This window comes from Vitis riparia, chromosome 14 (genome assembly GCF_004353265.1).
Source record: "Vitis riparia cultivar Riparia Gloire de Montpellier isolate 1030 chromosome 14, EGFV_Vit.rip_1.0, whole genome shotgun sequence".
Lineage (NCBI taxonomy): Eukaryota > Viridiplantae > Streptophyta > Magnoliopsida > Vitales > Vitaceae > Vitis > Vitis riparia.
Window position 1 is genome coordinate 20,350,846 of NC_048444.1, and position 27,160 is coordinate 20,378,005.

Consider the following 27,160-nt stretch of genomic DNA (forward strand, 5'->3'; position numbering starts at 1 on the left):
TGATAGCTCTTCCAGTACTTTTAGTAGAAATGATTTTGATCGATTTCCAATGATGCATCCAGAGAGATATTCAAATACTGGAACACGAGCTAGTGACTCATATGGATATGATCAATCTTCTAGTAGCAATAGCATTGCTTATCGAGGTTTTGGATGCTATCAATATGGTGTTGCTCCCGAACAGCCTTCGAAACCATATTTTCCTGATTATGGATCATTAAACCAATCATCTCACCCAACATATTCGAGTTATGAACAACTCTTTCAACCATATCCTCACTACGGGAATTGCTACCCCAAGTTAAATACTCGTCATAGGACTAATAATGATGATTTTGAACCCCCTCGTCATTCAACATGGAATTGATTATTGTATTGTATGTTTGTTAGTAAAAATGTTACTATATTTGAAATAAAATAACTTTCTTTTATTAGCATTATCATAAATAACTTTGAGCAAATACTTTTATAACTATTTAAATAATCTTAAATGTGAGACAATTTTATTTTATTAATTTTTTTAGCTTATTTAATTGTATATATTTTTCTGATGATTTACATAATATTTTTATATTTTTTAAAATTTTCTAATTAGCTTATTTTACAGATCGTCCGATACCAAACTGATACACTGAGACCGATACGCTTCAGGACCTTCCGAGTCGGTGACCGATACCGCGACTTTGAACCATGGTATGATGTGGAGAACATCTTGGACAAATTTGCTTATGAATTGATGAGAAGAAAGTTGATGGGGGCGGAAGTTGACGAAGCTAGCACAAGCAAGGGACGCAAGTTCATTCCCAATTGCTGCACTAGTTTCAGTCCAACTCATGTTGTGCGTAATGTCAAGATGGGGCCCAAGATTAGAGAGATCACTAGCAGATTACAAAATACTTCAGCTAGAAAAGCTGGACTTGGCCTATAAAAGATTGTAGGAGCACCAACTAATTCCGCTTGGCAAAGGCCACCACACACTACACCTATAGCATACAAACCTGGCATTTATGGTAGGAATGAAGATAAAAAAAGTGGTTCTTGATTTGCTCCGCAAGGTTGAGCCTAATGAAAACAATGTTGGTGTCATTTCCATTGTTGGCATGGGTGGGCTGGGCAAGACAACACTCGCACAGTTGCTTTACAATGATGACATGGCCAAAAACTTTGACCTAAAAGCATGGGTTTGTGTGTCTAATGTGTTTGATGTGGAAAATATAACAAAATCAATTCTCAATTCGGTGGTAAGTTCTGATGCAAGTGGCTCATTCCAATAAGTTCAATTCTCACAGTCCTCATTGACGGGCCAATCAATGAGGTTGATTTACCTTCTGTTCCTAATGTACATTCTATTTCTCCAATAACTGATGTTGTTGTGCAGGATATTGTTTCTTCTGGTAATACTAATTTGAATAGAAGGACAGGTCAACCAAGAGTTCAAGGGAACACTCATGTCACGACAACAAGAAGCAAAAATGGCATTGCCAAACCTAAAGTGTATATTGCAGCAACAAAGGAACTAGAGACAGTTGAGTTGGCCTTACAAAAGGATGAGTGGAAACAAGCCATGATATCTGAGTTTGAAGCTTTGCAAAGAAACAACACTTGGTCTTTAGTACCCTTGCCTGAATGAAGAATACCTATTGGTTGTAGATGGGTCTATAAGGTCAAAGAAAATCCTGATGGTAGTGTCGGAAAATACAAAGCTAGGTTAGTAGCCAAGGGCTTCCATCAACAAGCTGGATTTGATTTTAATGAGACTTTTAGCCCAGTTGTGAAACCAACAACTATCAAGATTGTACTCACCATTACCTTATCTAGAGGTTGGAGTGTTAGGAATTTGGATATAAATAATGCCTTTTTGAATGGTATTTTACAAGAAGAAGTGTTTATGTCACAACCTCAAGGCTTCATGGATGAGAAACACCCTGAATATGTTTGTAAACTGCATAAAGCTCTCTATGGACTCAAACAAGCACCACGAGAATGGTTTGAGAGACTTCACAAAGCACTTCTGTAGTTTGGATTTGTCTCTTCCAAGGCAGATCAATCTTTCTTTTTCAGGATTACTTCAACTCATACCACCTACATTCTTATCTATGTAGATGATATTTTGGTAACTGGAAGCAATGCAGAGGTAGTAACTACTCTTATTAAACAATTGGATGCTGAGTTCTCTTTGAAAGATCTAGGAGAAATAACCTATTTTCTTGGCATTCAGGTTACTCATACAGTGAATGGGTTTCATATCTCTCAACAGAAGTATATAAGGGATCTTTTGGTGAAAACTAAAATGTTACAGGCCAAGGGTCTTCCCATTCCCATGACTAGTGGCTTAAAGATTAGTTCTCAAGATGGAGTTCCAATTGAAAATGCTTAGCTATATAGAAGTACAGTAGGAGCTTTACGATATGTTACCGTAACTAGACCTAAATTGGCATATAGTGTCAATAAAGTTTGTCAATTTATGCAAAGGCCTACAGATGAGCATTGAAAGGCTGTAAAACGCATTCTAAGGTGTGAAACCAAGGTTTGGTTAATCTTGGTTTTGATGATAACAAAACAAGGTTTAGAACTAATGATCATATTTCAAGTGTGATTAGGCAAGACGATTTCCAAAGTGGCAATCAAAAAGACAAATCAAGCCAAGGAGAAATCATGAAAAAGAAGATCACCTCAAAGAGAAGAGTTTTTCAAGACCCAAGCTTCATAAGATCTCTTTGTAAGGTTGTTGATGCACTAGGACTCTCATGCATTTCATTCTTTATTTATGCACCAAAATCATCCAAGAGTAATATTGCTTTAAATATCTTAAGAATTGGATGATTTCATGTTTTCAACTAAAACCTTGTGTTAAATATCTTTCAAACTTGTTTTAAAAGGTTTTAAGTTGAAAAATATTGGGTGTTGAGCCAAAAAATGGCTCAACCGGTTGAACCGGTTGAGGAACCGGTCGACCGGTTGTGCTCGTCCGGTCGAGTACCGATCGAGGGAGGCCAAAAAGTTTCTCTCTCTCCCAATGGCCTTCTCTTCCCGGTCAAGGTCCGGTCGAGGACCGATCGAGGACAGGTCGAGGCTAACGGTCACCTGCCAAGCATGTAATGCTAACGGCTAGTCAACCGGTCGACCCCTAGCTCGACCTGTCGAACCCCCAAATGGCTAGTTTGGCTTTCTCTTCTATAAAAAGGCTCCAATCTTCATTGTTTTAAAAAGTTTAACCTTCCCAAATCTTTCTTGATTAAATTTGAGCATAGGAAGAGTATTTTTGAGTGCATCATTATTTCAAAACTTGCATATCTTTAGTACACCATTCAATCCTAGGTTTTCTTGTATCATTTGAGCTTAAAGTTCTTGTGCTAGGATTTTTGTGAAATCATTTTATTTGTAAATCCTTGAGAGGAAGTTGTTCAAGAGTGGGATATCTCTTGAGAAGTGTAAATGGTGTTTGAAGCCAAAAATCCAAGAGGGTGAATTGGAACCATAATCCAATTGTATTGCTTAAAGGCTTGGTTTGGAAGCCTTAGATTAGTGGAACCTCAAGCTTGGGATTGAAGCTAAAGGAGAGTGGATGTAGGTCGGGTTGCGTCGAACCACTATAAACTTTTGTGTTTGCATTCTCTTTTCCCTATTCTTTAATTTATATGCAATTGTCTATATATTGTTTATTATATACTTGCATATAATTGTCTCTTGCATTCACTTGTTTAAATTTGCGAAAAGAGACCATCACCCTATTCACCCCCTCCCCCCCTCTAAGGTGATTACCATAGGTTGGATTAGCCTAATATTCCTAACATAAGGTACTTAAGAGCAACCATGGATTATGGCATTCATTTAAAGAAAGTTATTGAGTTGAGTTTAATTGGATTTTCTGATGCTGATTGGGGTTCAGACCCTGATGATAGACGATCAGTTTCAGGTCAATGTGTCTACTTTGGCAATAATAGTGTCTTGGCATTCCAGAAAACAAAAAATAGTTTCCCATTCCAGCATAGAGGCAGAATATAGAAGTTTGGCTGAACTAGTTGTTGAAGTAACATGGATTCAATCCTTACTATCTAAATTGCAGTGCAAGACACCTAGAACACCGATTTTGTGGTGTGATAATCTCAGCATAGTGTTGTTATCTGCCAATCCCATTCTTCATGCTCGAACAAAGCACATAAAATTGGATATTTATTTTGTAAGGGAAAAAGTTTTGAAGAAAGACATGGATATAAGACATGTACCAGCAAATGAACAAGTAGCAGATGTTCTAACTTAAGTGGACAGTTTAATCAAATGAGGAACAAACTCAAAGTGGAAGACCTTACTACTTTGAGTTTGAAGGGAGATGTTAGGAATAATGGTTAATGGTTGTTGTCCACGTGTATAGCTTAGTTAGAATAAAACAAAATTAGTTGGTTGTTTTTGTTAGAATAAAACAGAGTCAATTAGCTGACTAAGAAGGGTATTTATATACCTTGCTATAATTATTCATTTTGGGTAATGAGAAATTCCTTTCTCTATTGAGTTTTCTCAAAGCTTCATCCCAATATTTGAGAGGAATTGAAGATTTAGCTAATAAGGCTAAACCATTTTCAACGATGTGTCGATGTTTTCTTTCAACCACTCCCTTTTGTTCTTGAGTATAAGGGCAAGACACTCTATGAATGATTCCATGTTGAGTAAGGAATAACTGAAAAGATCTAAATTCACCACCCCAATCAGATTGAAAAGCTTTTATTTTGGAGTCAAGTTGAAGTTCAACTTGAGTTTTGAAATTGATAAAGGTTTGGATGACATCGGATTTATTTTTAAGAAGATATAACCAGGTGCATTTAGAATAGGCATCCACAAAATGAACATAGTATCTATAACCACTACTTGAAGGGACAGGAGTTGGACCCCATAGATCAGAATGAATTAATTGTAGAGGAGCTGTATAAACTGTTTCAGATCTGGAAAATGGAAATTTATGAATTTTTCTTAAACAACATGATGAACAAAATGAAGGTGTCATTTTATTGATATTAGGGACATTACATTGTGAAAGAATTGTTTTTACAACTTGAATAGAAGGATGACCTAATCTGGCATGCCAAAGATCAAAGACATTTGGCTTTATTGAATCACAAGGATTTGAAATAGTATAGGTTTGAACATTACAACTTTTTACAACAGAGGATGATTGACAAATGTTGAAGGCAACTTCTAGATGAGCAAGGCACAAATTTGATGAATCAAACGAGTATAGACCATCTTTAACTTTCCCGGTAAGAAAAACAGCCTGAGAATCCTGATCCTTAACAAAACAAGCATCAGAATGGAATTCAAAGAAGACATTATTGTCTTTTTCAAATCTAGAAACACTAAGAAGATTCTTTGTAATAGAAGAAACCAAAAGCATATGACTTAAGGAGAGCACTTTAGGAGTAAGAGAGGAAAGTAAAGAAAAATGACCAATTCGTGAAATTGACAAACCTGAACCATCACCAATGTGTACTTTGTCTTGACCAGTAAATTTAGTGTTGTGCTGAAGATCATTAGCATTTGGTGTGACATGATTTGAAACACCAGAATCAGGGTAACGAGAGTTATCATTGAACACCTCAGGTGTTGTAAACAAAGTTGAGGAATGAGGAAAGGCTTGGTTAAAATAAGCACGAGGACCACCACTATTTTGAGAAGAGGAGGTCGAACTAACAAAACTTGGATCAAACCTATAGTAACACCTTTCAACTTCATGTCCAAAACTTTCGACAAAGTTGGCACTAAGGTTTGCCAATATTATTCCAGTTGTTATTCCAACCAGATCTGCCACCATTTCCTCTGCCTCCATTAAAATTTCTGTCTCTACCAAAGTTTCCAAATTGAAACGACCTCCATTACCTTGACCAATACCTCGACCTCTTCCCGGACCAAAGTTGGTAGAGAAATTGCTTTTGCCACAACCTCCAAAACCATTATTAGTAGAAGACGAGACAAAATTAGCACTTGGTGCAGAATCAAGAGATTTAGCATTCTTTTCAATTCTAGTTTTTTGTGCCATAATCAAAGACTCAACTTCTTCTACCGTATAGGATTCAGATCTAGTAAGGATGGAGGTGATGAAAACATCATACTCATCAGTGAGGCCATCTAGAATAGCATCAACATGGTCCTTATCTGTAAGTACGTGACCAACCGAGGCTAAAGAATCAACATAGCTCTTGATTTTGGACAGATATTCAATAACATTCAAAGATCCATTTTTCATAGTCTTAAGCTAATCCTTAAACTGTTCAATTTTAGCCCTGGTTTGAGATGCAAAATATTGCTCTAATTTCACCCAAACTTGAAAAGAGGTTTCACATCCAACTAACCTCGGAAGAACTTTCTTAGAGATCGACGAGAGCAACCGTGAAAGAAACAATTGGTCTTGTTGTTCCCACTCAACAAAGGCTTTGTTCACATTTCCGTCTTATGCATCTTCTTTCAATAGAAAACGTGGAGGAATTGTAGACTCAAAGAAGACAAATCTTTGTAATCCATAACCTTTGATTGCAAAGACCACTTGTTGTTTTTAGATGAGAAAATTGTTGTTATCAAGTTTTATAGAAAAATAATGTGTGGAACTCACAGATAAAAATCTTGACTATTCTTAAGCTACCATTGATGAATCTTGAGCAATGATTTGAATTGGAGCCTCCATTGAAGGCATTTATGGATCAAGACTCCAGATTTTAAAGTAAATGATGCCTTTGTAGTCTTTGAATTTTTCAGCAAACATAATCAAGACTGCCCTAGCTTTGAACAGGTTCTAGTTTTGAATCTAAACGCCGATTTGCTAGAAATTGTTGGTAAGGGAAGTTGTGGTATGAAAACTCCAGGAAGCTTGATGTCGGTGGAGAAAACTGGCTCTGATACCATATGAGAAAACTCAACAGAGAAAGGAATTTCTCATTACCCAAAATGAATTATTATAGCAAGGTATATAAATACCCTTCTTAGTCAGCTAACTGGCTTTGTTTTATTCTAACAAAAACAACCAACTATTGTGTTTTATTCTAACTAAGCTATACATATGGACAATAACCATTAACCACTATTCCTAACACCTCAATATTTTATTTTTAGAAAGATTTTAACTAAAAGTATTGTGCAATTTCATTTGAAAAAAATAAATAAATCCTCTTCTATGTGAAATTATGGATCTTTAGTGTTCTACAAACCCCTAATAATAGGAATATGATGGTTTATGTTGGAATACACAATTTTCTCTTTAAATACATGAACTCAGTGTATGAATATCTCAAACATTTCTCTTTGTTTACAGGGAATGTTGGAAATATGATAGGGTGATGAGGCCAAGGAACCATTTTGGTGTACATTTGGAGATCAATCACTAAAAGGTTCAGATGATTTCTTTTTCTAGTTTCATCCAATTTAGGATACATTAAGAGGTATCATTATGGTAGCAACTTCTTTTGACCTAAAGCTTAAGTGATCCTTTTGTGAAACCAACATAATCCAGGAACATTCCCTCTTTCAGTCACTATTGTTAGCTTTCAATAAGCTTGTTGCAATTTTTATAATAATAAATAAATGGTACCCTGCTTCCATGGTGATAATGTTAGACTAAGATTTTTTTTCAGCAACCTCTATAGGTGGCTTATGCAGAGAAGTAAAAGCCATTACTCTGGGTAGGTTTGTTTTCGGAGTTTCTGTGTGGGATGGATGGATCTAAACTTGAGCATTTTTTACTGAAGATGATGACTGGAGACTAGAATCAACTTCCTTTTTTGACAACCTGTGAAGTTACCATTTTCAAGTAATTGCATAAAAAATATGGGAGGTTGGTCAATCTGTCCTAAAGTTACAAAATATTTTGTGATGGAAGTAGATTACAACAAAATATTTAGAGATCAAGAGATTACCCCTGGTTTTTCACACTTAATAGGTTGTTAGGTAGTTTTTCTACTTTATATCTTTAAGATCTCTTGTTCTTATTATAAGATCATGATTTGATCCGCATATGTTTGGTAAAAAGAATGATCTTCTCCTTTGATTTGAGAATAATAAAAAATGGGAAGTGTTCAATTGGAACATGGAAACGTGACTAAATTGGTCCTAGTTACTTTTCGGGACAGAGTGGAAAAGGGGAGGAGATTCTCGAACAAGGAAAAGGATCCAATGACTTCAAAAGAGTGTTCATTTGTGCAATTCATTTTATTTATATTTATATAGAATTGATTGCTTTCAATAAATAATTAATCTAAAGGGACAAATTGAAAATTGATAATAAGTATTAATTTGAGGATTAATTTAGAGTTTCTCTATTTACCCTTTTAGATAGTTTCATTAAATAAGGACTAGACATAAAATTTATTTCAAAAGTAATAATTATTAATAATATTTCATTTAAATTTAATTTAAAAACAATTAAAATTATATATATATAGTTGTATGTAGAAAAGAAACAATAGAATCATTTTACATCGATTTTTGTCTATAAATTTTTGGTATAAATGGATTCATTATTCGAGTTTGAACTTATTTGTCAAAAATTTACTAAACCCATTAATATATCCAACACGAGTCTTACTAGATTTGAAGTTTATTTGGTTAGAGAAAAAATTTGTAAAAAAATATATGATTATAAGTAAAGAAAAAGCTAGCTAACTCATTCGAAACAAATTTTGATCTACGACTTTCTAAAGTTATTGAGTTTTATGATGTTCTACTACTAATTAAATCGATTTTTGACTTACAAATTATTTTTAAAAATTAATGAATTTTATGTATCAAATATAATTTGGTTTAGAATGTATTTGTTTAATGGAAAATTTTAAATAAGTTAAAAAGAAATTCAGAAAAACATGTGTAATTAAAGGAGGAATATTTTGAAGATTTTTGTGTACAAAGAAGAAAAAAATATCATGTTTAATTTTATTACTTTTTATATATATTTTTTCAATATTTTTCCTTTGTTTTTAAAAATAGGTGAAAATAACTTCTTCTTTTCTAAAAACGGTTCTTCAAAACAGAAAATAATGATGAAACAGATCTATATTGGTTTTTAAAAATTAAAAACTACTTATAAATCACATCAACACATGCTATAAAATTTAGGCAAAACCTTCAAACTTTTTTGTATGACAAACACTACAACCTTCACCACACTAACGGGGGGCTCTATGTTGAGGGTAAAATTGGTAAAACCCTCCAATTGTTCGACAAAGGAGAAGGTTTTCGACACAATGTAGCTACTTATGGAATACTAATGAATGGATTATGCAAAATGGGGCATAAATGGTAAGTGATTGGAGTGGGGTTGCAAAATTTTAAAAAAGAAAAGAAAAAATCAAATCTTTAGGATGTTAATTACTAATATTGAGTAACAACTTTCCTAAGAAGTTAGAGTTCAAGGATTTAAAGTTAATAGCCCGTCTCGTAAATACTTAATGACTTAGAAAAGCTAATGATCATTTGGATATGTTTCTTGTTTTTTTGTTTTAAAAAATATAAAATAGTAGTAATTTCTATATAATACATAGTAACTTTTATATAAAAGGTATGAACTTACCTTATATCATTTAATTACTTTTAATTTTTTAAAATAATTTTTTAATAATTATTATCTTTTTAAGGTAAACCACAGGAGAGTTCTTTTTATACTAGAGTCATTATTATTTTTTATTTTTTAAAAATAGAAAATAAGGAGCATATCCAAATCACATCTTAAATTATGCGTGGAATTTCAAATCTCTATCTTGAAACTAATTAGAGACAGGTAAATAAGTAATCCTTGTTTTAAGCTCAAATTTTCAATATTTTCACAAGTATAATTTTCTTTGATCAACATGAGATATCAAGAAATGCACACTCTAATCCTATAATATGTGCATGATATATCATAAATGTGAAAAGCCACTTACGAATTCTACCAAAAACTTTGTACATGTGAGTCAATTGATCACATATTAAATTTGCTAAATATGAAAGAGCGAGTATATAATTTTACCAGGATCAAATGTTATCTTATCCAAATATTTTACATTGGCTAACATTTGAAATTGTTTTCACATTTATGACACAATATACAATGCTAACCGATGAGGTTTATCAAAGTTTGAGACCGAGCAAAAAATAATGATAACATAACTCTAGGTCACATGGGTTAAACAACATAAAGTGTATTCTTAGTTTTAAAAACCCCAACAAGGTCAAGTTAATAACAAGAAAAAACAATAATAAGAAAACTAACAAAATTGTGTACGAATGGTTTCAAATCCACAAGTGCTTGTTTTCTTTCTCTTTTTTCTCATTGAATTTTTATGTTTCTAAGACCCAAATTGCATTTTTGTCAATCATTATTCTTTAAACAAACTCAACTATAGTTACTTGAATAACCCCATGTATAGATCGACAATGATCTTGAGTCTTCAAGGTCAATATAAGTTTTAATGAGTACCCTAAACTAGATTGTTGACAACTTAAATACACATATAGGACTTAAACTTGGGTTAATTATTTGGACCATATGCCAATTTCCAATGACTAATCTAGTCTTTTTTCTATCATACAAGTACATGAAGTGAATTGGATTCTTGGAAAGTATAAATATTTACAAATTATGAATAAGGTTGGGGGTGAAAGTAAGTGAGTCCAACGAATTAATTTCCTCTTTTTTTATTTTTATTATTTTTTATGACATGTTTTTTTTTTTTTTATAAGAAACCACTTTTAAAAAAGGAGAGAGAAAATGCAATAAAGATCATAAATTATATCCTTGATAAATTATTTCGGAAAAAATAATAAATTATTTATTTTATTTTTTTAGTACATACAATATAATATAATATTTTATTTTAAATAATAAATATAAATCTCAGTTTCATATAAATAAGGTTTTTTAAGATTAGAATTTGAGGACGGATTTAATTAGGATTATTTGATTAAAAATTTCATTGAAAACCTAATTTTGAAATCTAATCATTTATTCTTTTTTAGTCTTATTTTAACTTTAACAAAAATAATTTTATTTGTTTTTATAAATTTTTTTTAAATATATATAAATTATGGATATTTATATCAAAAATGAATTACGATACAATTAATTCTTTTAATTATAAACCCAGCAGAGAAGTGAAAGGTTGGGGATAGTGACCAAGCCGAGGAAAGCCCAAAGCCGGAGTTGCGGGAGGAATAGGGTCGAAATCAGAATGCTTCAGCTTCACCTCGCAACCTTTGCCGCAGCCTCTGGACTCCACTCCGCCCATCGCCCCCTCCGCTTTCCAGTCAATCGTACTCTCTTCACTTCTTCAACTGACGCCTTTTCTTCTTCTTCCTCCATGCTGAAGCACAACACTCCTGTTTTGCGTTGCCGAGCATCCGCCGACGAACATCTTCGCGAGGCTTCTCCGGTCAGGTCAGCTCCTGATTTCTAGAGTTTTGTTCCCTCGATATATTAATATATATTCGTTTTCTTTGATTTATAATCTTTGGAAGAGCTGTATCCGTTTCGTTGGTGCTTTTTAGTGTTAGAAGAACTGCTGCTGAAGCACAAAACATGCATGTTCCTTGTTGGTTTAGGGTTTTTTTCTTTTAGTTGTGTTGGAAAATCGACAGTGTTCGTGCATTGAGTCAGATTTTTTTTCTTTATATGTTATGGGTATTTCCTTTCAAAAATTGGGACCTCCAAAAGGCAATAGGAAAATCTAGTATTACTCTTAGGGGTTGTTTGTTTTGGAAATGATTTCTGAAATTTGATGAATTTATAATGACTGAAAATGGGAAATGGTTCATGAATTCCTAATTTATTAACACGACCATATGCTATTTTCTTTCCCTAACTTTGTCTTCCCCCCTCTGAAAAGAGAATGGAGGGAACAAAAAGACTATAAAATGCTGAATTTTATATCTTTTATTATCTTGGTTTATGAAGAGTTGTAATTATCATGTTAACTAAGACAGAGAGTTCCAATATGTTTAATCGAATTGAGGTTTTTGTTTCCTCAGGTCCCAGGTGATAATTCTTTCCTTTTTATCCATCTTCAAGCAACTGAATTATGTATTAGTTATTTCAATATTCTCCTCTGATTAAAATTATTGATTTTGATTAATTTACCTTTTTTGTAATTTGTCACTGTGGCACTGTCTATCTAGGAGAGATGATTTACCAGTTCATGGACTATCCGAAACAGTAGTTGGTGTTCTTGGTGGAGGACAATTGGGCCGTATGTTGTGTCAAGCAGCGTCACAAATGGCTATCAAAGTCATTGTTTTGGACCCACTTGAGAACTGCCCAGCAAGCTCAATCTCCAATTATCATATGGTTGGAAGCTTTGATGATAGTGCTACCGTCCAGGAATTTGCAAAGAGGTTGGATTTGTTTGGAGTTGAGGCAGATTATGTTCATGTATTCTTATTTTCCATATTTCTTCTTCATAACATAAATTTTTAATTTCATCTGTTAAAATCTAATTTAATTCTTGGTAGTTAGATGTGGAGTATTGACTGTGGAAATTGAACATGTTGATGTGGCAACTCTAGAGAAGCTTGAGCAACAAGGAGTAGATTGCCAACCTAAGGCATCTACTATTCGAATAATCCAGGTATGCCTTTTTTCACATATTAATAGTTGATTTTGAATGCAATCTTGAAAATTATGGTATGATATTGGTTGTTGCTGATGTATAACTCATAAAGCTTGAACTTTTTAAGGAATTACATTTCAATCAAAATATGGGTACTAAAACAAGATCTTAGTGGATATGTGGCACCACAACTAAAATCTGCCCCCTTCCACGATCATGGGCCCTTCTGTTTTAGGGTTTGGTATAGGTTGAACAGATCACATGTTGATGACTTCAATGAAACTATGCATTTTGCTTTCAAGCATATGCTCATGCTTGCCTGAGGTGAATGGGGAAACCTCAGGTCCAATTCCATATAATAGCAAAATGCCTATAAAAGAAAAAAAAAGATCTAAAATTAGCTTTCTTATCTATATCTTACCATATCAACATGAATACCTACTTTTGTAAATGGGAAATCTATCTTGTTAACAAATAAGAAGTTTTGCGGCCCATGATCCTCCAAAATATAAATAAAAAATATAAGCTTCTAATGACTATTTCATGTAACTCATTCTACCGTATTCAAGTTTTCCTTTTTTTTTTTTTTTATAGGCCATAGTAAATACGGAACAACATATATATAAGTAAGCAAAGTGCCTGAATGAAAAGTGCAACAAAGTATACATATGTTTCCCAAAAATAGGCAAATAGAAGGAAGAGGAAAGGAACAAAAAAAAACCCCTTCACACCTTCTCCTTCCTTTGAAGTAATCCAATCTACAAAGCCTATTGTGATCAATAGGCTTTGTTTTCCTTTATTATAACATGGATTTTCTGGGTCAATTGGTGTGGTTTTGAAGCTCTGGCTTCAGACCTGGGTTAAATCTTTACTGGAATGAAGTGCCAGTCTTTATTTGCTTCTTACCATTTATTCTGCAATGAATTAGTTGATATAAATCCACAATAACCAGAAAGCCTGTCGTGCATTTTTCAACTCCTTCCATTCAAAATTAACTTCTTTCTCATGTCTTAGTTCTAACTGGATGCATGTACGAGGAAACATCCCATGTTCATATATGATGTCTGTGTTCCCTCATTTCTCAAAAGATTTCAGTAGAATAAAATATATTTCTTGGTGTGGAAACCAAGCTTGTTTATTGGCTTGATAAATCTTGATTTATAATTTATCAAACAAATTGCCTATCAAAAAAATAAAATTTCAAACAAATAATGAGATCTCACTTTATATTAAATTTCAGTAAGAAATTTGCAAAAAATTCATTTGCTTCCTTGTCACCTTTTCTAATTTTGGCACTTAATGGTACATTAGATGTTAAAATGTTATGTGGTTACTTAGTTTTCCTCAAAATCAAACTTGAATATTTGATATGTAATGTATATGCATGTTGGATTGATGTTTTTTCCTCCCTTTGCAGGATAAATATCTCCAAAAAGTTCACTTTTCTCAGCATGCAATTCCACTTCCTGAGTTTATGCAGGTTCGATTATGTTCCTTAGGACTTGAATTAAGGATTTAGTTGCTGATTTTGCAATGTTTTTTAGACCTTAGCTGCTGAGATTTTAGCATTTTGATAGTGAAAATATGGCCAAAGCAGATAGATGATCTTGAAAGTGCCAAGAGAGCTGGAGATCTGTTTGGCTATCCTCTTATGATCAAGAGCAAAAGGCTTGCTTATGATGGGCGTGGAAATGCAGTTGCTAAGAGTGAAGTGGAGCTTTCTTCTGCCGTGACTGGTAATATTTTCATTGCTTGCCAACTAATTGAGACAACATTTTTCTCTCATTGGTGTTTTTTCAATGTTGTAAGGATCATTGCTCTAGGGATCTCATAAATAGGGCATCTGACTTGAATTATGACTCACCTATGGCCTATTTATCTTACCTCTTTTGTCTTGTTCAACATTATTTAAATTTGTTGAGGGTTGCAAAATTTTGGGTGGAGAGAAGAACATCATAGTTTTTTAGTTATTAATATTCTTATGGAATACTTGACTCAGAGCAGTGGTGCATTGTTACCATTAAGTGCTCTATTTACATTTGAGTGCATGATCTTTTGAGCATTATCAAGAAAAGGGTATAAAATCTCTTCTTACATTGTTTACATGATTTTTCATTATCAGATGGAAGTGCATCCTCTAATTACAGCAAATAACTGTGATAACAAGACTTACTCTTGATCTGAATGTGATCCATAAAACTCAATAATGTGGTTGTTTAGTGACTGCATTTTAACTTTAGGTTTATTGATTCAAGGTTAAGCACTTGTTTCTTTTCATATGTGTACACAATAAAATTTTTTCCTTTTTTAATATAGAAAAGTCTCTTATGGATGTAATGGGACACTATCAAAGTGCATGTTTCTGATGACTAATATCCTAGACTTCTCCTAAGGTCATATCTTTTTGTCAGAAACAAAGAAGTATTAACTATGGATAAAGAGAACATGAGAAGGATGAGGGGTCATCCCCTCAAAATACAAGAAGCTGGTCAAAGAATGACTAGAATCCTCCACTATCTATACAAGGAGAGCTATACAAAAAGTTTAGTCCACTGAAGAATATACTACAACTTTGAACAAAACTCCTCTTATTGTTGTCCAAACCTTTTGAATTACAAACCGAAAGCCAATTGAGTTGAATAACATTAAGTGGAGTGCCTTTAAATGCATTGGTACAAGAGGCCCAAAAGGAGGAATAGATTTAAAGGTAAATCCTACAACATATCCATCTCGCCACAAAATCCAAGACAATGTGAGGCAAGTGATTTTCCAAATGGTCTTGCCTCTAACATTACTCCCCAATCCCTTATAAGAAATGGTTATCATGTCACATATATTTTTGGGCAGAACCCAATCCATCATTGCTAGATTGAATAACTTGTGCCAAAGTCCCAAAGTTGTCGGACAATGTAGCAAGAGATGGTCAATTGACTCTCCACTCCCCATGCATGAGATGCACCTATCATGACTAAGGGATTTGTAAGGTCCTCTTAACTGTAGCATGTCATTGGTTTTTACTTTCTTGTGCGCTACTAAGTAAGCAAAGGCTTGACCCTAAATGAGATTTTAGATTTCCATAAAAATTTTAATGAAGAGAAAGGAATTGGATTTGATATAGTGTGGACAAAGCCAAAAAGAAATATTTTACTGAGAATAAACTTGAAGAAGATAAAGATCAAGCTCTTGTAGTAGGCAATTGGAGACAAGTGCATAAGAGTAAGTGAGGACATAAGTCTTTTAAAATTCTCAATTCCAAATCTGTGAGGTTGCAATTGAAGTCTATTTTCCAAGAAAGAGGAGAATAATAGTTACCTAGGATAGCTGAAATAGTGAGATTTTTTATTGTGATAACTTTGTAAAGATGTGGAAATTGTGAACATAAAGGTTGATTTCCTCGCCACAAATCTTCCCAAAAGTGAATTCTCTCCCTGTCACCCACCATAAACCGAATTTGTGGAGAAAAATCCTGGAATACCTATGTAATGGCATTTCCAAGGTCAGTGATGTGACCATCTAACCAGAATGTTGTCACCCCATCCATTAGGATGTGTCCCATAAATACTCAAAATAATCTTATGCCAAAGGGTAGAATATCGCATGGGGAACCTCCATAGCCACTTCCCTAGGAGAGCATAATTCCTGAATGTAGTCTTCCCGAATCCCAAACCTCCAGACTCCTTTGACCTATACATCTCTTGAGGTCATTTTGGCTTACCTGCAATTGGCAAGACCAAATAATTGGGCACCCCTCAATTTGTTTTTTCCTGAGTTAGAACAGGATCTGACAACTAGGTTGGACAAAATATTGCAAAACTGGATTTTGGTTAGATAATTCAGTTATTCAGGAGATTGGGGATAATTGGCATGTCTAGAGCGGGAGTCTTGTTTCAGAATGCTCTGCCAGAACCTGATTCCAGGTTAGGCAGATCAGATGGAAAAAATTCCATCCTTACATGGTCTCATGAGAATGGTTTGATTGGATCATATTTCTAGTTTGGTGAATTAAATTTGGATAGAAACATGAGATTTTTAGGGCTTTCATTCATGGTTGCGTAAAGTTCTGCTCTACATGGTATGGTTGGATTCTTTGCAGTTCTATAGGGGTATCTTTTAGTTTGATTTATATCATCATTACTCATTGCCTAGGAAAACATTCTTTTCTATTTTTTTTTAATCCTTGTTACTCATTACCTAGTTATTTTTTATCTCATTCTAATTGTAGATTCTGTGCTTTCTGATTTTAAGTTTGTTACCTTTTGCAGCGCTTGGAGGATATGAACATGGTTTATATATTGAGAAATGGGCACCTTTTGTAAAGGTTACAATCTAGTGTTTGCCACTGTATTTAAGGCTGAGTTAGTGTTTTTCCATATCATCAACTAACTATACTTGTTGTTTATGCGATTGTGTAATTTACCATGCTGTATGACAGCTTGCATACAACGAGTAATCTCAGTGTCAGTAACTATGTTTCTGAAATTATAAATTATTAGGTACGCATTAAAATGACTTACTGTTTAATTAGACATGCATACACTGTACACATCAAATACGTTACTTTATCAGTGACATAGGCACACATTAAAATGAGGAATTGTTTTAGTTTTGCTATTAGACATGCATAAACTGTACAGATCAAATGCATTTAATTATCGGTTAAAGTGGAAGCTGAGGCTTTTTATAAGAGATTAATGTCAATGTGGATTGTCTATGAATCTTTCTTTGCTTAATAGTGTCAATTACAAGCTGATTTATCAATATAAAATAGTAAGTGTTATCTATAAAAAAAAGTCAATATAAAATTGTAAGTGTATGTCAAAATGAAGCTTGTGAAATTGGAGACAAATTGATTTTTTTCCCAAGTTATAATATTAGTAATCATTTTGATTTTGCTGAATGTATAAAATCATCCAGTTGCTTTCAAATTTTGAGTAGTGTTTCTGAAGACTTTGAATTCATTGCTGACATGGCATATGATTGGAAGCCACAAAAGTGAGCAGATCATCTGCATAGAATTTAAAGCACCTCAACTTATTCATGGTATAAGTTGTTCCTTTATTTATTTATTTATTTATTTTGATAAACAAAGGCAGATTGAATTAAGAAAACACCAAAACAGGGGGTGCACCCTACGTGCACAGGCAGTATGCTAAAAGAGCCAAAACCAGGCTGCAAAAAGAAAGGAAAAACCTAGAGAGAGAAAGCTTGTTCTAGTGTGTGATGATGAAACTATTTTTAGTTGCGCCTTTATCATAAAGGCCTTTTATATCTTAATCACATGTACTTGAGATTTATATGATGTGAGTTCTCATAAGTGTGTGATGATGATGATGAATGCTTGTTCTAGTACTTCATGTAATAGTCAACTGTGTGATTTTGCTAAGGCATTTTTTGAGAGCCTTGTGTACTTAAAAGTTTCTTTTTGAGAGCCTTACGTTGCAATACGGTGTCAAATTTTTCTTTTAAATTTCTGATAATGGTTCCTTGAAAAATTTTCAACATTTTTATTTATTGTTTGTTTTTTTTTTTATATATATTAAAAAAAAATTGTGAAGATTAATTGTGTAAGTGATACTGAAGGATTCTCTTCCCCTTTTTGGCTGTAGGAGCTGGCTGTCATTGTGGCAAGAGGAAGAGACAATTCTATGTTGTGCTATCCTGTTGTTGAAACTATTCACAAGTAAGATGCTTGATTCAGTCATTTTATATCCTGTTGGTAGTGGCCATTTCTTCTTCTGATTTTCAAAACCTTTGTTGCACAGTGTATTTTAGCTGATGATATTACTCTTTAAGTACTTTTGTATTTCTTTACATGTTTTCAAGGATTTCTGTATTTTGCAGGGAGAACATTTGTCACATAGTTAAGGCACCTGCTGATGTGCCTTGGAAGATCAGAAGGCTTGCCACGGATGTTGCATATAAAGCTGTTAGCTCATTAGAAGGTGCTGGTGTGTTTGCAGTAGAGATGTTTTTGACTATAGATGGTCAGGTTGTGCTATATTTCCCTCATAATTAATATTGTGAAGTATCTATTGCATTTTATTAGTCTTGTTTTTTGATAGGTTGTATTTTATTAGTCTTTTTAGATTATGCAGACTTTTTATTTGACTGTTCTATCTGATGTATTCCTTTTCCACAGATTTTACTAAATGAAGTAGCACCTAGACCTCACAATAGTGGTCATCACACTATTGAATCTTGCTACACTTCACAATTTGAACAACATCTGCGGGCGGTTGTCGGCCTTCCTCTTGGTGATCCATCAATGAAAACCCCAGCTGCCGTTATGTACAATTTACTGGGCGAAGATGAGGTACATACTTTTGTTTTCCTTTTCTTACTCTTTTCCAATCTTTATGAGTCCTTTGGATGTATGGAATTTTGCCTTTCCATGCTTCTGAGAGTTTTCCTTTCTTCCCCACTCTCTTGAACATAGACTCCCTAGTCAAGTGGTAGCAATGAACTCATGATTATCCACTCTGTTGGGGTTATCAGATGCTATCCATCTGAAAAAATATGTGCTATCTGCCTAAACTTTCTAGTTTAGTGTTGGAAGTTGGTTAGCTAAATGCTGTGAGAGGTCAATTTGAAGAGAGAGGGATGGTACAAACTTTATTTTTTGTTCGGTCCAGCTCTTCTTCACCTTGAGTATGACAAAAAGCATGATATGTGTCTCTGGAAAAGGAAGTAATACATGCAGCATCAGTCTTATTTACAAATGACAATCTGTATAAAGTTTCTGCAAATCCCACATGATCATGAATGTTAATAATTTTTATCTATGGTTTTCTCAGAAATGAGACATTGTCGCAACATTACTATCACAAAACAAGGGTACTGCTTTTTAGAAGATGAGTGAGAGTACAGAAGTATGTACAAGAGAGTAGAGTTTCACCTCAGATTGAATCAGAGATTGAAGCATTAACATGTAACTTGACAAAGTTGGTAACTACAATTATTTGAAGTATGAATACCCTCCCAAAAAGTGGAGTCTGATATTTTACGATTTGAATTAACAGTGTTTATTAGTGGCCCATGATAAAAGCATGATGAATGTGGAGAAATGGATATTGTGGTGGGTGGCTTAGTTATTGGTTGACATTCTTGTGCCCTGAGTCACTAACAGTCTGTGATGTGGAATAGGAGAATGTTGAGAAAGGTAGAAGTGATGGTGGCAAATCTGGATTAGAAGTTTTTTGTAGCGATATTCCATGCTATGCCTTCCATGTTTTGTTCTTTGTTTTCATGTTTCCTCTGTTTTTCATCTCAACACGTTTCAATGTCTGAAAATTTCATTTTAACAGGGAAATACTGTAAAAGTGATAATTTGAAATTTATTTCATCATCATTTTGGTGCAAACAATATTAAGAGAATTATATAAGCTTAATATCAATGGTTATGCTTCTAGGGAGAGGCTGGTTTCAGTTTAGCCAATAAACTGATTGGAAAGGCATTAAGTATTCCAGGGGCCTCTGTTCATTGGTACGATAAACCAGGTCAGATTATGTCAATTTTTCCTCATTATCATATTTATCATGTTTTTCTTTTTCTCTCTCCCTGAATAATTACCTGGATGGTTAAAATGATATGGCAGAAATGCGAAAGCAAAGAAAAATGGGTCATATCACTATTGTAGGCCCTTCTATGGGAATTGTGGAAGCTCGGCTGCACTCAATGTTGGGGGAAGAAAGTGTGGATGATCAGTCTTCAGGTCAGTTGCTTCATTGTGGCTTGATAACTGCATCATGTCCATGGAACCTTTTGTTACTCAAGTTTTGTCCAGCAGATCATATAGTTTTTTCTATATCTGTACACATTTTGAGAGGTGCATCCAGAAAATATATATATATATATTTCATCATAATAAAGTTAGTGGCAACTCTTGAGCTTCTGTTTTAGTTACTTGATTTCAAACTAAAAGTGCTGAAAACTTTGTTAATCAATTCTTGCTGTCAACAGAACCAAGCTAGGTTTCTTTTCTTTTGTGAATAAATATTCCATTCACCAATATTATTTTGGGTTAATTTCATTCACCTCCCTTGAGGTTTGGGATAAATACACTTAACTACCTATAATTAGTTTGAAATTTCATCAAATACCTCCTTACCTTGAGTCAAAGCCTCAAAGAGGAGGTGAGTGAACTTAACAAATGAGAAGGGTAAGAGAGGTATTTGACAAAATTTCAAACTAATGATGGTTAAGTGTATTCAGCCCAAACCTCAGAGTAGATGAGTTAGACTAACTCATTATTTTCTATTTCCAGTTCCACTTTTGGCAATCCAGTTGAAGTTGGTAAATGAGTGTAACTAGGTGATGTCTATTTCATTATATTGGTGGCCCCTTCCTGCATCTAAGTATCAAAATGTTAGTTATGTCTTGTTGAGGCTGAGCAGTATAGACAAACAAATTTTCCTTTTATTAAGTTTATTTTATTCAACTATCTTGTTAATGTTGATCACCAACATTTGCTAAATGCAGTAACACCTCGTGTTGGAATCATAATGGGCTCTGATTCAGATCTTCCTGTTATGAAGGATGCTGCAGGGATTTTGAATCACTTTGGTGTGCCTCATGAGGTTACCTTCTTAACATAACTGTGTTGGTTGGGGAAGTCATTCATTTTGGCTTTTATTGTAAATGTTTCCTTGGTATAATATTCCTACTAGACCTTCATAAATTAAACTTTGCAGGTGAGAATAGTTTCAGCACACAGAACTCCTGAAATGATGTTTTCTTATGCAATGTCTGCTCGGGAGCGAGGCGTTCAGATCATCATTGCTGGTGCTGGTGGTGCAGCCCATTTGCCAGGCTAGTTAATTGATAACTATGCTCTGTATTATTGGCGTCTAAATGCATTAATGCATTCAATGTCTCATTGCCATTAAATAAACTGTGACTTGCATTTTAGGTATGGTAGCTGCATTGACTCCCCTACCAGTTATTGGTGTGCCTGTGCGTGCCTCTTCATTAGATGGACTTGACTCCCTCCTATCAATTGTGCAGGTATATTGCATCATAATATATCACATCTTTTGGGTGCACAACATTGCAGATATCAGACAAACTTATTGTCCTAGAAATTGTTTAAGGAGCTAACCATATACTTTTTGTGCCAGTTTCATTTTTAATCAGCATGTCCGTTTCTTTCAATACAATGCAGATGCCAAGGGGTGTTCCTGTTGCTACAGTGGCTATAAATAATGCCACAAATGCTGGTTTGCTGGCAGTAAGAATGTTGGGGGTTAGTGATCCTGACCTACAGGCGAGGTGGGCTCTCTCTCTCTCTCTCTCTCTCTTCTCTGCAGATTTCTGTACTGACCTTCCTCTATCTCACTGTCCTCTCTCCATGTATACTGCATTGTTGGGAAAAAGAAGACAATCCCGTATGCTGATTGGTATTTACGTTGTGTGCAGAATGAGCCAGTACCAAGAAGACACAAAGGATGATGTCTTGGTAAAAGCCGAGAAGCTAGAGAAAGATGGCTGGGAGTCCTATTTGAATCCTTAGTGCTGGCACAGTGTTGGTAATTTCTTGCCCATTCCTTTTTTCCCGGAAAGCTCATACACCTACTATTAGATGACTTTGACGTTGGAAGAAAACCAGCAGGACAACTGCAAAAACATCTTAGAAAAAGATATAGCAATGTAAGTTACAATATTGGGAAGCTGGCAGAGAAAAGGTGGGAGTGATGGTTGTGAGTTTGTATAAGGGAAAGATTTTTTTTTTATCCTAAGGGGGTTCCATGCATTTACAATTTTGCTAAAAGGAAAGATTTTGTATTTCAAGGGTTTCCTTATGATAATGATTAATGACTGCCAGCCATCCATTTGTTTTTTGCCTGTCACCTTGCTTTTTTATATTTTTAGTATAAAATTATTTCATAATGAAAATCTTTTTCTTATTAAAAGAATATATATGAAATAAAAGTGTTATAAAATCTTAAGAAACAAACTGAAACACAGCCATATAGATATAGTAGACATTACTGAACCAGCTAACTAATGACAAATTTCTCAACAATTTCTAACTACTCATTTTAAGAATACCATTGGGCATGCATGCATACTGATGATTCATATGTTCTTTATGCTTTTCAGGAATTGATGACTAATTAATGGGTGAAAATCTATTAAGTATCATGAAGGAAAACCCAAAGGTTATGTTTGGTTCCTTAAAAATGCTAAGAAAAAAAATGTAAAGGAAAATGGTTTTTTCATGTTTGGTTGTCCTATGAAAAATATCAAAGAAAATAAAATATAATTAAATATTTATGTATTTTAAAATTATTTAATCTTTATATTGATGAGTTAAAAATAAATAAAAGGAATTTGAAGTAATAAGAAAAAATAATTTATCCATTTTTAATTTATTTTATTTTTTTTTTCATTTTTTCTTTCTTTCTATTTTTTTTTATTTATTATTATTTTTTTTTTGCATTTTTCCTCAAATTTTCTGTAACCAAACATATCAAAAAAGTAAAATAAAATGAAAATAGTAAATTAATTAGATTCTGGTCAAGACGGCTTGAAACTGAAATAAAAATAATGGAATAAATATGAATGTTACATGAATAAGATTATGTATGTTAACATCAAACAAATGGTTTTCCCACCATATCCTTTGCTTCCAAATGATGGGGTTTCCTACCAAGAAAAGAAAAGAAAAGAAAATGTACGTACATCATAGGGTTTACAGTTTATGAATCTCCATTTGGAGACAATTCCATCAGCTAAATATGTGTACCTTACACACCACCCCCCAGCGCGCCCCCGCCCCCCACCCCACAGAGTGATAGAGACTACCCTTAGAAGATGATCAAGAGCTGGAGTTCTGAATCTGATCATTAGGCTCAGGAAAAGCAGGTGGCGCACGAGCAACACCCATTTGATCAGGATCAGGATCAGCCAAGGTGCATCGTCCGTGGTTACGTTCCGGGATGTAAGTGCATGGGGAGCTGCCAGAGGGTGGCACAGGGCCTCTCTGAAGGGACTGGATTTCCATTACAGCTGAAGTATATTCCTCTATGAATGGCCTTATTGCCACAAGCTGTTGAATATTATTTGAGACGGCAAAAAGAAGAACAAGGATGAGCATTATTGTTGTGGAGTTGGAGTTGTTTCTATTGAAACCCATCTGGGAAATTAACGGACTAATGAAAGGATTATTGGTTTGGAGGAGAAGGTGAGGTCTGTGTTTGAAGTTTGAAGTTTGAAGAGGGAAGGGTGGTGGGCTATTGAGAATGATGTGAGGAATTGGTGGTAACTCTGCGCCTATATTTATAAGCCATAATTTTTATTATTTATTATTTATTATTTATTATTTATTATTTATTATTTATTTATTTATTTGACCATACAGCCTGTCGTCCACGCTTTTGAAATCAAAGAGTTGAAGCTTGAGAGAGGCGCAAGATGAAGATGGTCCATGGTTTCACTGCTTTGGAATAAGTCCTTACGTTCCCTCCACCTAAGCCAAAGGTCTAACTTAGACTGCTACCTCCACCCAAATGATCAATCATATCAATTCTATATGATGCCTCAATTTTATATTCGAATATTCACATATTATTATTATTATTATTATTATTATTATTATTATTATTATATATGTACGTCAATATATTGCATATCTGTCTTAATTTGTGAGTGATGGTAATAGTTTTAGTTGTTTTTGTAGACCCATTTGAATAATTAAATTATGTCATGAAAACATTCATATTTATAAGTATTACCAACTAAAATTAAGAAATATTCTCCAAAATAATCCTCCTTAATTTGGTGTGTCCTATATACTACAAGTTATTTCTTATAAAAAAATCAAATATAAAAATATTATGAAAATTATTTATTTATTTATAAATTATATTTACTCTAAAATAATTCACCTACTCAAGTATATGCATATTTAAAAAAAGTATTTTAATCTTTCTTTCATTTGTCCCCAATACATTAAAATTAAAAAATTACTTGTCATAAAAAAAATTGTAAATTTATATAAAGATATTTTAAAATATAAAAATTCATAAATAAAAAATTAAGGTTAGACATTTGTTTGAGATGAGAATGAGAATAAATTTAAATAATTATGACAGGACATGATAATGATGTAGGCAACCCAAAACTCACCTTTATTGATGTCTTTTTCAATTCCTTTCCCCAATATTAAATATATATTTATTTAGAAAAGATAAATAGTCAAGGCATAAAAATAGGTTTGAACCTAAGTAAATTGTACATCGATTCATGTGTGGACTTATACCAAAGTAGTCAAAAATGGAAATATAGACTATTTTGTGGTTCAAGAATCAAAGGTTGGTGTCTTTGATTCCTAACATGAGACCGGCGGTCAACTCATTCTTTGGAACACATCAAAACTTTATCTTATATACCACCACCATTCTAGAATTCTCCAAAACAAGTCAACAAATTAACCAAACCCCTTCATTCATATCCATTTTCCAAATTAAATAGAGATTCATAACTTAAAACGACATAAATAATAACTGTACATATATTATTCGATTTTCAATAATAGCGGTACATCGGGATTGACAAAGTTTAATACGATTTATCAATATAATACAAACCTAACACGTTTTTCATATGTTTGGATCAAATTTATGTTGATAACTTGTTTAATAAATACGTAATTTGTGGTCAATCTACATAATTCGAATTGACCCGAATTGATTCATTTAATAATCTTGTTATTAATTTAATTATATTTTTAAATAAATAGGTCAAATGAGTCGTAAATATGTTTGATTGAAACATTAATCATATAGATATATATATATATATATATATATATAAAACTTAACTCAATTTAATTACTAAATAGGATAATATGATTATTAAATGGGTTAAATGAGTTATATGATGTGTTATTTAATAATTAAAAAATATTTGAGTTTATATTTTTTACATGATTATGATTTGTATTTAATTTTGATTGAATTATATAGTAAAAATCGATAAGAAAACCAACTTGACACCCCTAGTTTTACCATTTCAGCAACATACTCTATATATAGCATGTGGAGTCAATAGCGGTTTGGAGAGTTAATGTTTGAGTGGGTCTATGGTTGGGCTTAGTGATTGGAACCAGGTTGGTCATTTGACCGGGTGCCTTACCTAGTAGGTTTCCTCATTCAACCCAGAGGTCCACATCTTTAGTCTAGGTTGGTTTTCTACATTTAATGATTTAATCTAGCTTAGTCAATTTTCTTTTATTTATTATTATTTTGTAACAATTAAGTCTAGATGAGCATAAACCGACAAATAAAATTACAAAAAAAAAAAATCTAAAATTACTATATAAAATAATAAAAAAAGCAAAAATAAAGGATGTGTAAATATAATATAATCTATTTAAATTTAGTGAAATAATTTTTTTATTATTAAGGGTTTTTAAGTCATATTTGTTATTTGTCAAATATATTTTATTTAGAGTTAATTTCGTTTACACCCGTGAGAATTGATATCAATATGCTTAATCATCGATAAGTTTAAATTTCATCAATTAACAACTCTATTGATGTATTCATTTTTTTTATTAAAAAAAAAAGGTGAAAATATTTTAGACAGATGGATTTAACAATTTTTTTAAATAATAAATTTTATTTTCTAAAATATACATTTTATAGATAAAATATATCTATGTGGATGTTATCTAATGAAATTTAAAACCATTGAGTGCTTAACTTATTTACATTAATCTTAAGGGTGGTGTGAATGAAATTATCCGAACTTTATTTATGACATTATCTTTAATTTTACTATATATATTATTTTTAGGGATGCAAATTGGTAGGTTAATCCCACATCTAACATTTGGATAAATGTAAAAAATCATTTTTAATACTTAAATTGAATTTGTGTTAAATTTTTTCAATTAGAACTCAATTAATGAAATCATTTTCTTTTTGAATTTTTAAGCAAAAACATCAAATTATAATTATATTATATACTTTTTTATTTAATATATATTTACACTTATTTATTTTTAATAAATTATAATTATATTATATACACCGTAGATAACTAGTAATCCCATTATTTTTAATAAATTCTCTATATTGCTTTCTTAAAAGTATCTGCATAAATTACTTTAACAATATTACGGTGTTTGAAAATACCTTTTGCTTTCTCCTTTGATGAAAATTCATAATGGTATGAATGCACAATATTTCAAAGATTTTGTGCAACAAGACTCATGCTCAATTTGTTTACACATTCTTCACATGACTTCATGCATAGTCTTTTTGGAAAACATGGAAAACAAAATCATTTTGAGTTTCACCTTCCTAGAAACACATCACTGAAATTCATAGGATTTTTTTTCTCGGTTTTTGAGTTGAAATCTAAAAAAGTTTCAAACAGAGAAAAAGAGAAAAAAAAAATTCTTATTATAAATTATCTTAAAAATAGAAACAACTTAAAGCTATTAAAATTTAAATAGATGTAATAAAAGAAAATAAATATTAATTTACTCCTTTTCTTCCTCACAATAAACCCTAGGACAAAAAATTTTCTTTGAAATTTGTTTGTTAACAAAAAAATTTGAGATAAATTCAAACCTAATTCCAATAATTTTAAAATA

The 27,160-nt window shown here is 32.9% G+C and overlaps 1 protein-coding gene across 3 annotated transcripts; it reads left to right on the forward strand.

Annotated features, from left to right (window-relative positions):
- Window positions 1-11,129: 11,129 nt before the first annotated feature.
- Window positions 11,130-22,398, forward strand: LOC117931118 (phosphoribosylaminoimidazole carboxylase, chloroplastic). Of its 3 annotated transcripts, XM_034851993.1 has the most exons (16): window positions 11,130-11,389; window positions 12,127-12,342; window positions 12,464-12,575; window positions 13,975-14,037; window positions 14,155-14,293; window positions 16,820-16,875; window positions 18,164-18,237; window positions 18,399-18,546; window positions 18,697-18,870; window positions 19,967-20,054; window positions 20,153-20,269; window positions 21,037-21,134; window positions 21,249-21,366; window positions 21,467-21,561; window positions 21,719-21,825; window positions 21,973-22,398. In XM_034851993.1, exons 1-16 carry the CDS (start codon window positions 11,184-11,186, stop codon window positions 22,064-22,066), a joined length of 1,905 nt encoding a protein of 634 aa, XP_034707884.1. In that variant the 5' UTR covers window positions 11,130-11,183; the 3' UTR covers window positions 22,067-22,398. The 3 variants fall into 3 exon arrangements, with proteins under 3 accessions (XP_034707884.1, XP_034707885.1, XP_034707887.1); XM_034851994.1 differs by lacking the exon at window positions 11,130-11,389 and having other exon boundaries at window positions 12,213-12,342; window positions 12,460-12,575; XM_034851996.1 differs by lacking the exons at window positions 11,130-11,389; window positions 12,127-12,342; window positions 12,464-12,575; ... (1 more) ...; window positions 14,155-14,293; window positions 16,820-16,875 and adding an exon at window positions 16,878-16,912.
- Window positions 22,399-27,160: the final 4,762 nt, after the last annotated feature.

Excerpts from the sequence above, each read along its gene's own strand:
- LOC117931118 (XM_034851993.1), top strand. The coding sequence starts at position 11,184 with ATGCTTCAGCTTCACCTCGCAACCTTTGCCGCAGCCTCTGGACTCCAC. Across the intron at positions 12,343-12,463 it reads GTCCAGGAATTTGCAAAGAG|ATGTGGAGTATTGACTGTGG; the intron begins GTTGGATTTGTT and ends CTTGGTAGTTAG. Across the intron at positions 21,367-21,466 it reads TGGTGCAGCCCATTTGCCAG|GTATGGTAGCTGCATTGACT; the intron begins GCTAGTTAATTG and ends CTTGCATTTTAG.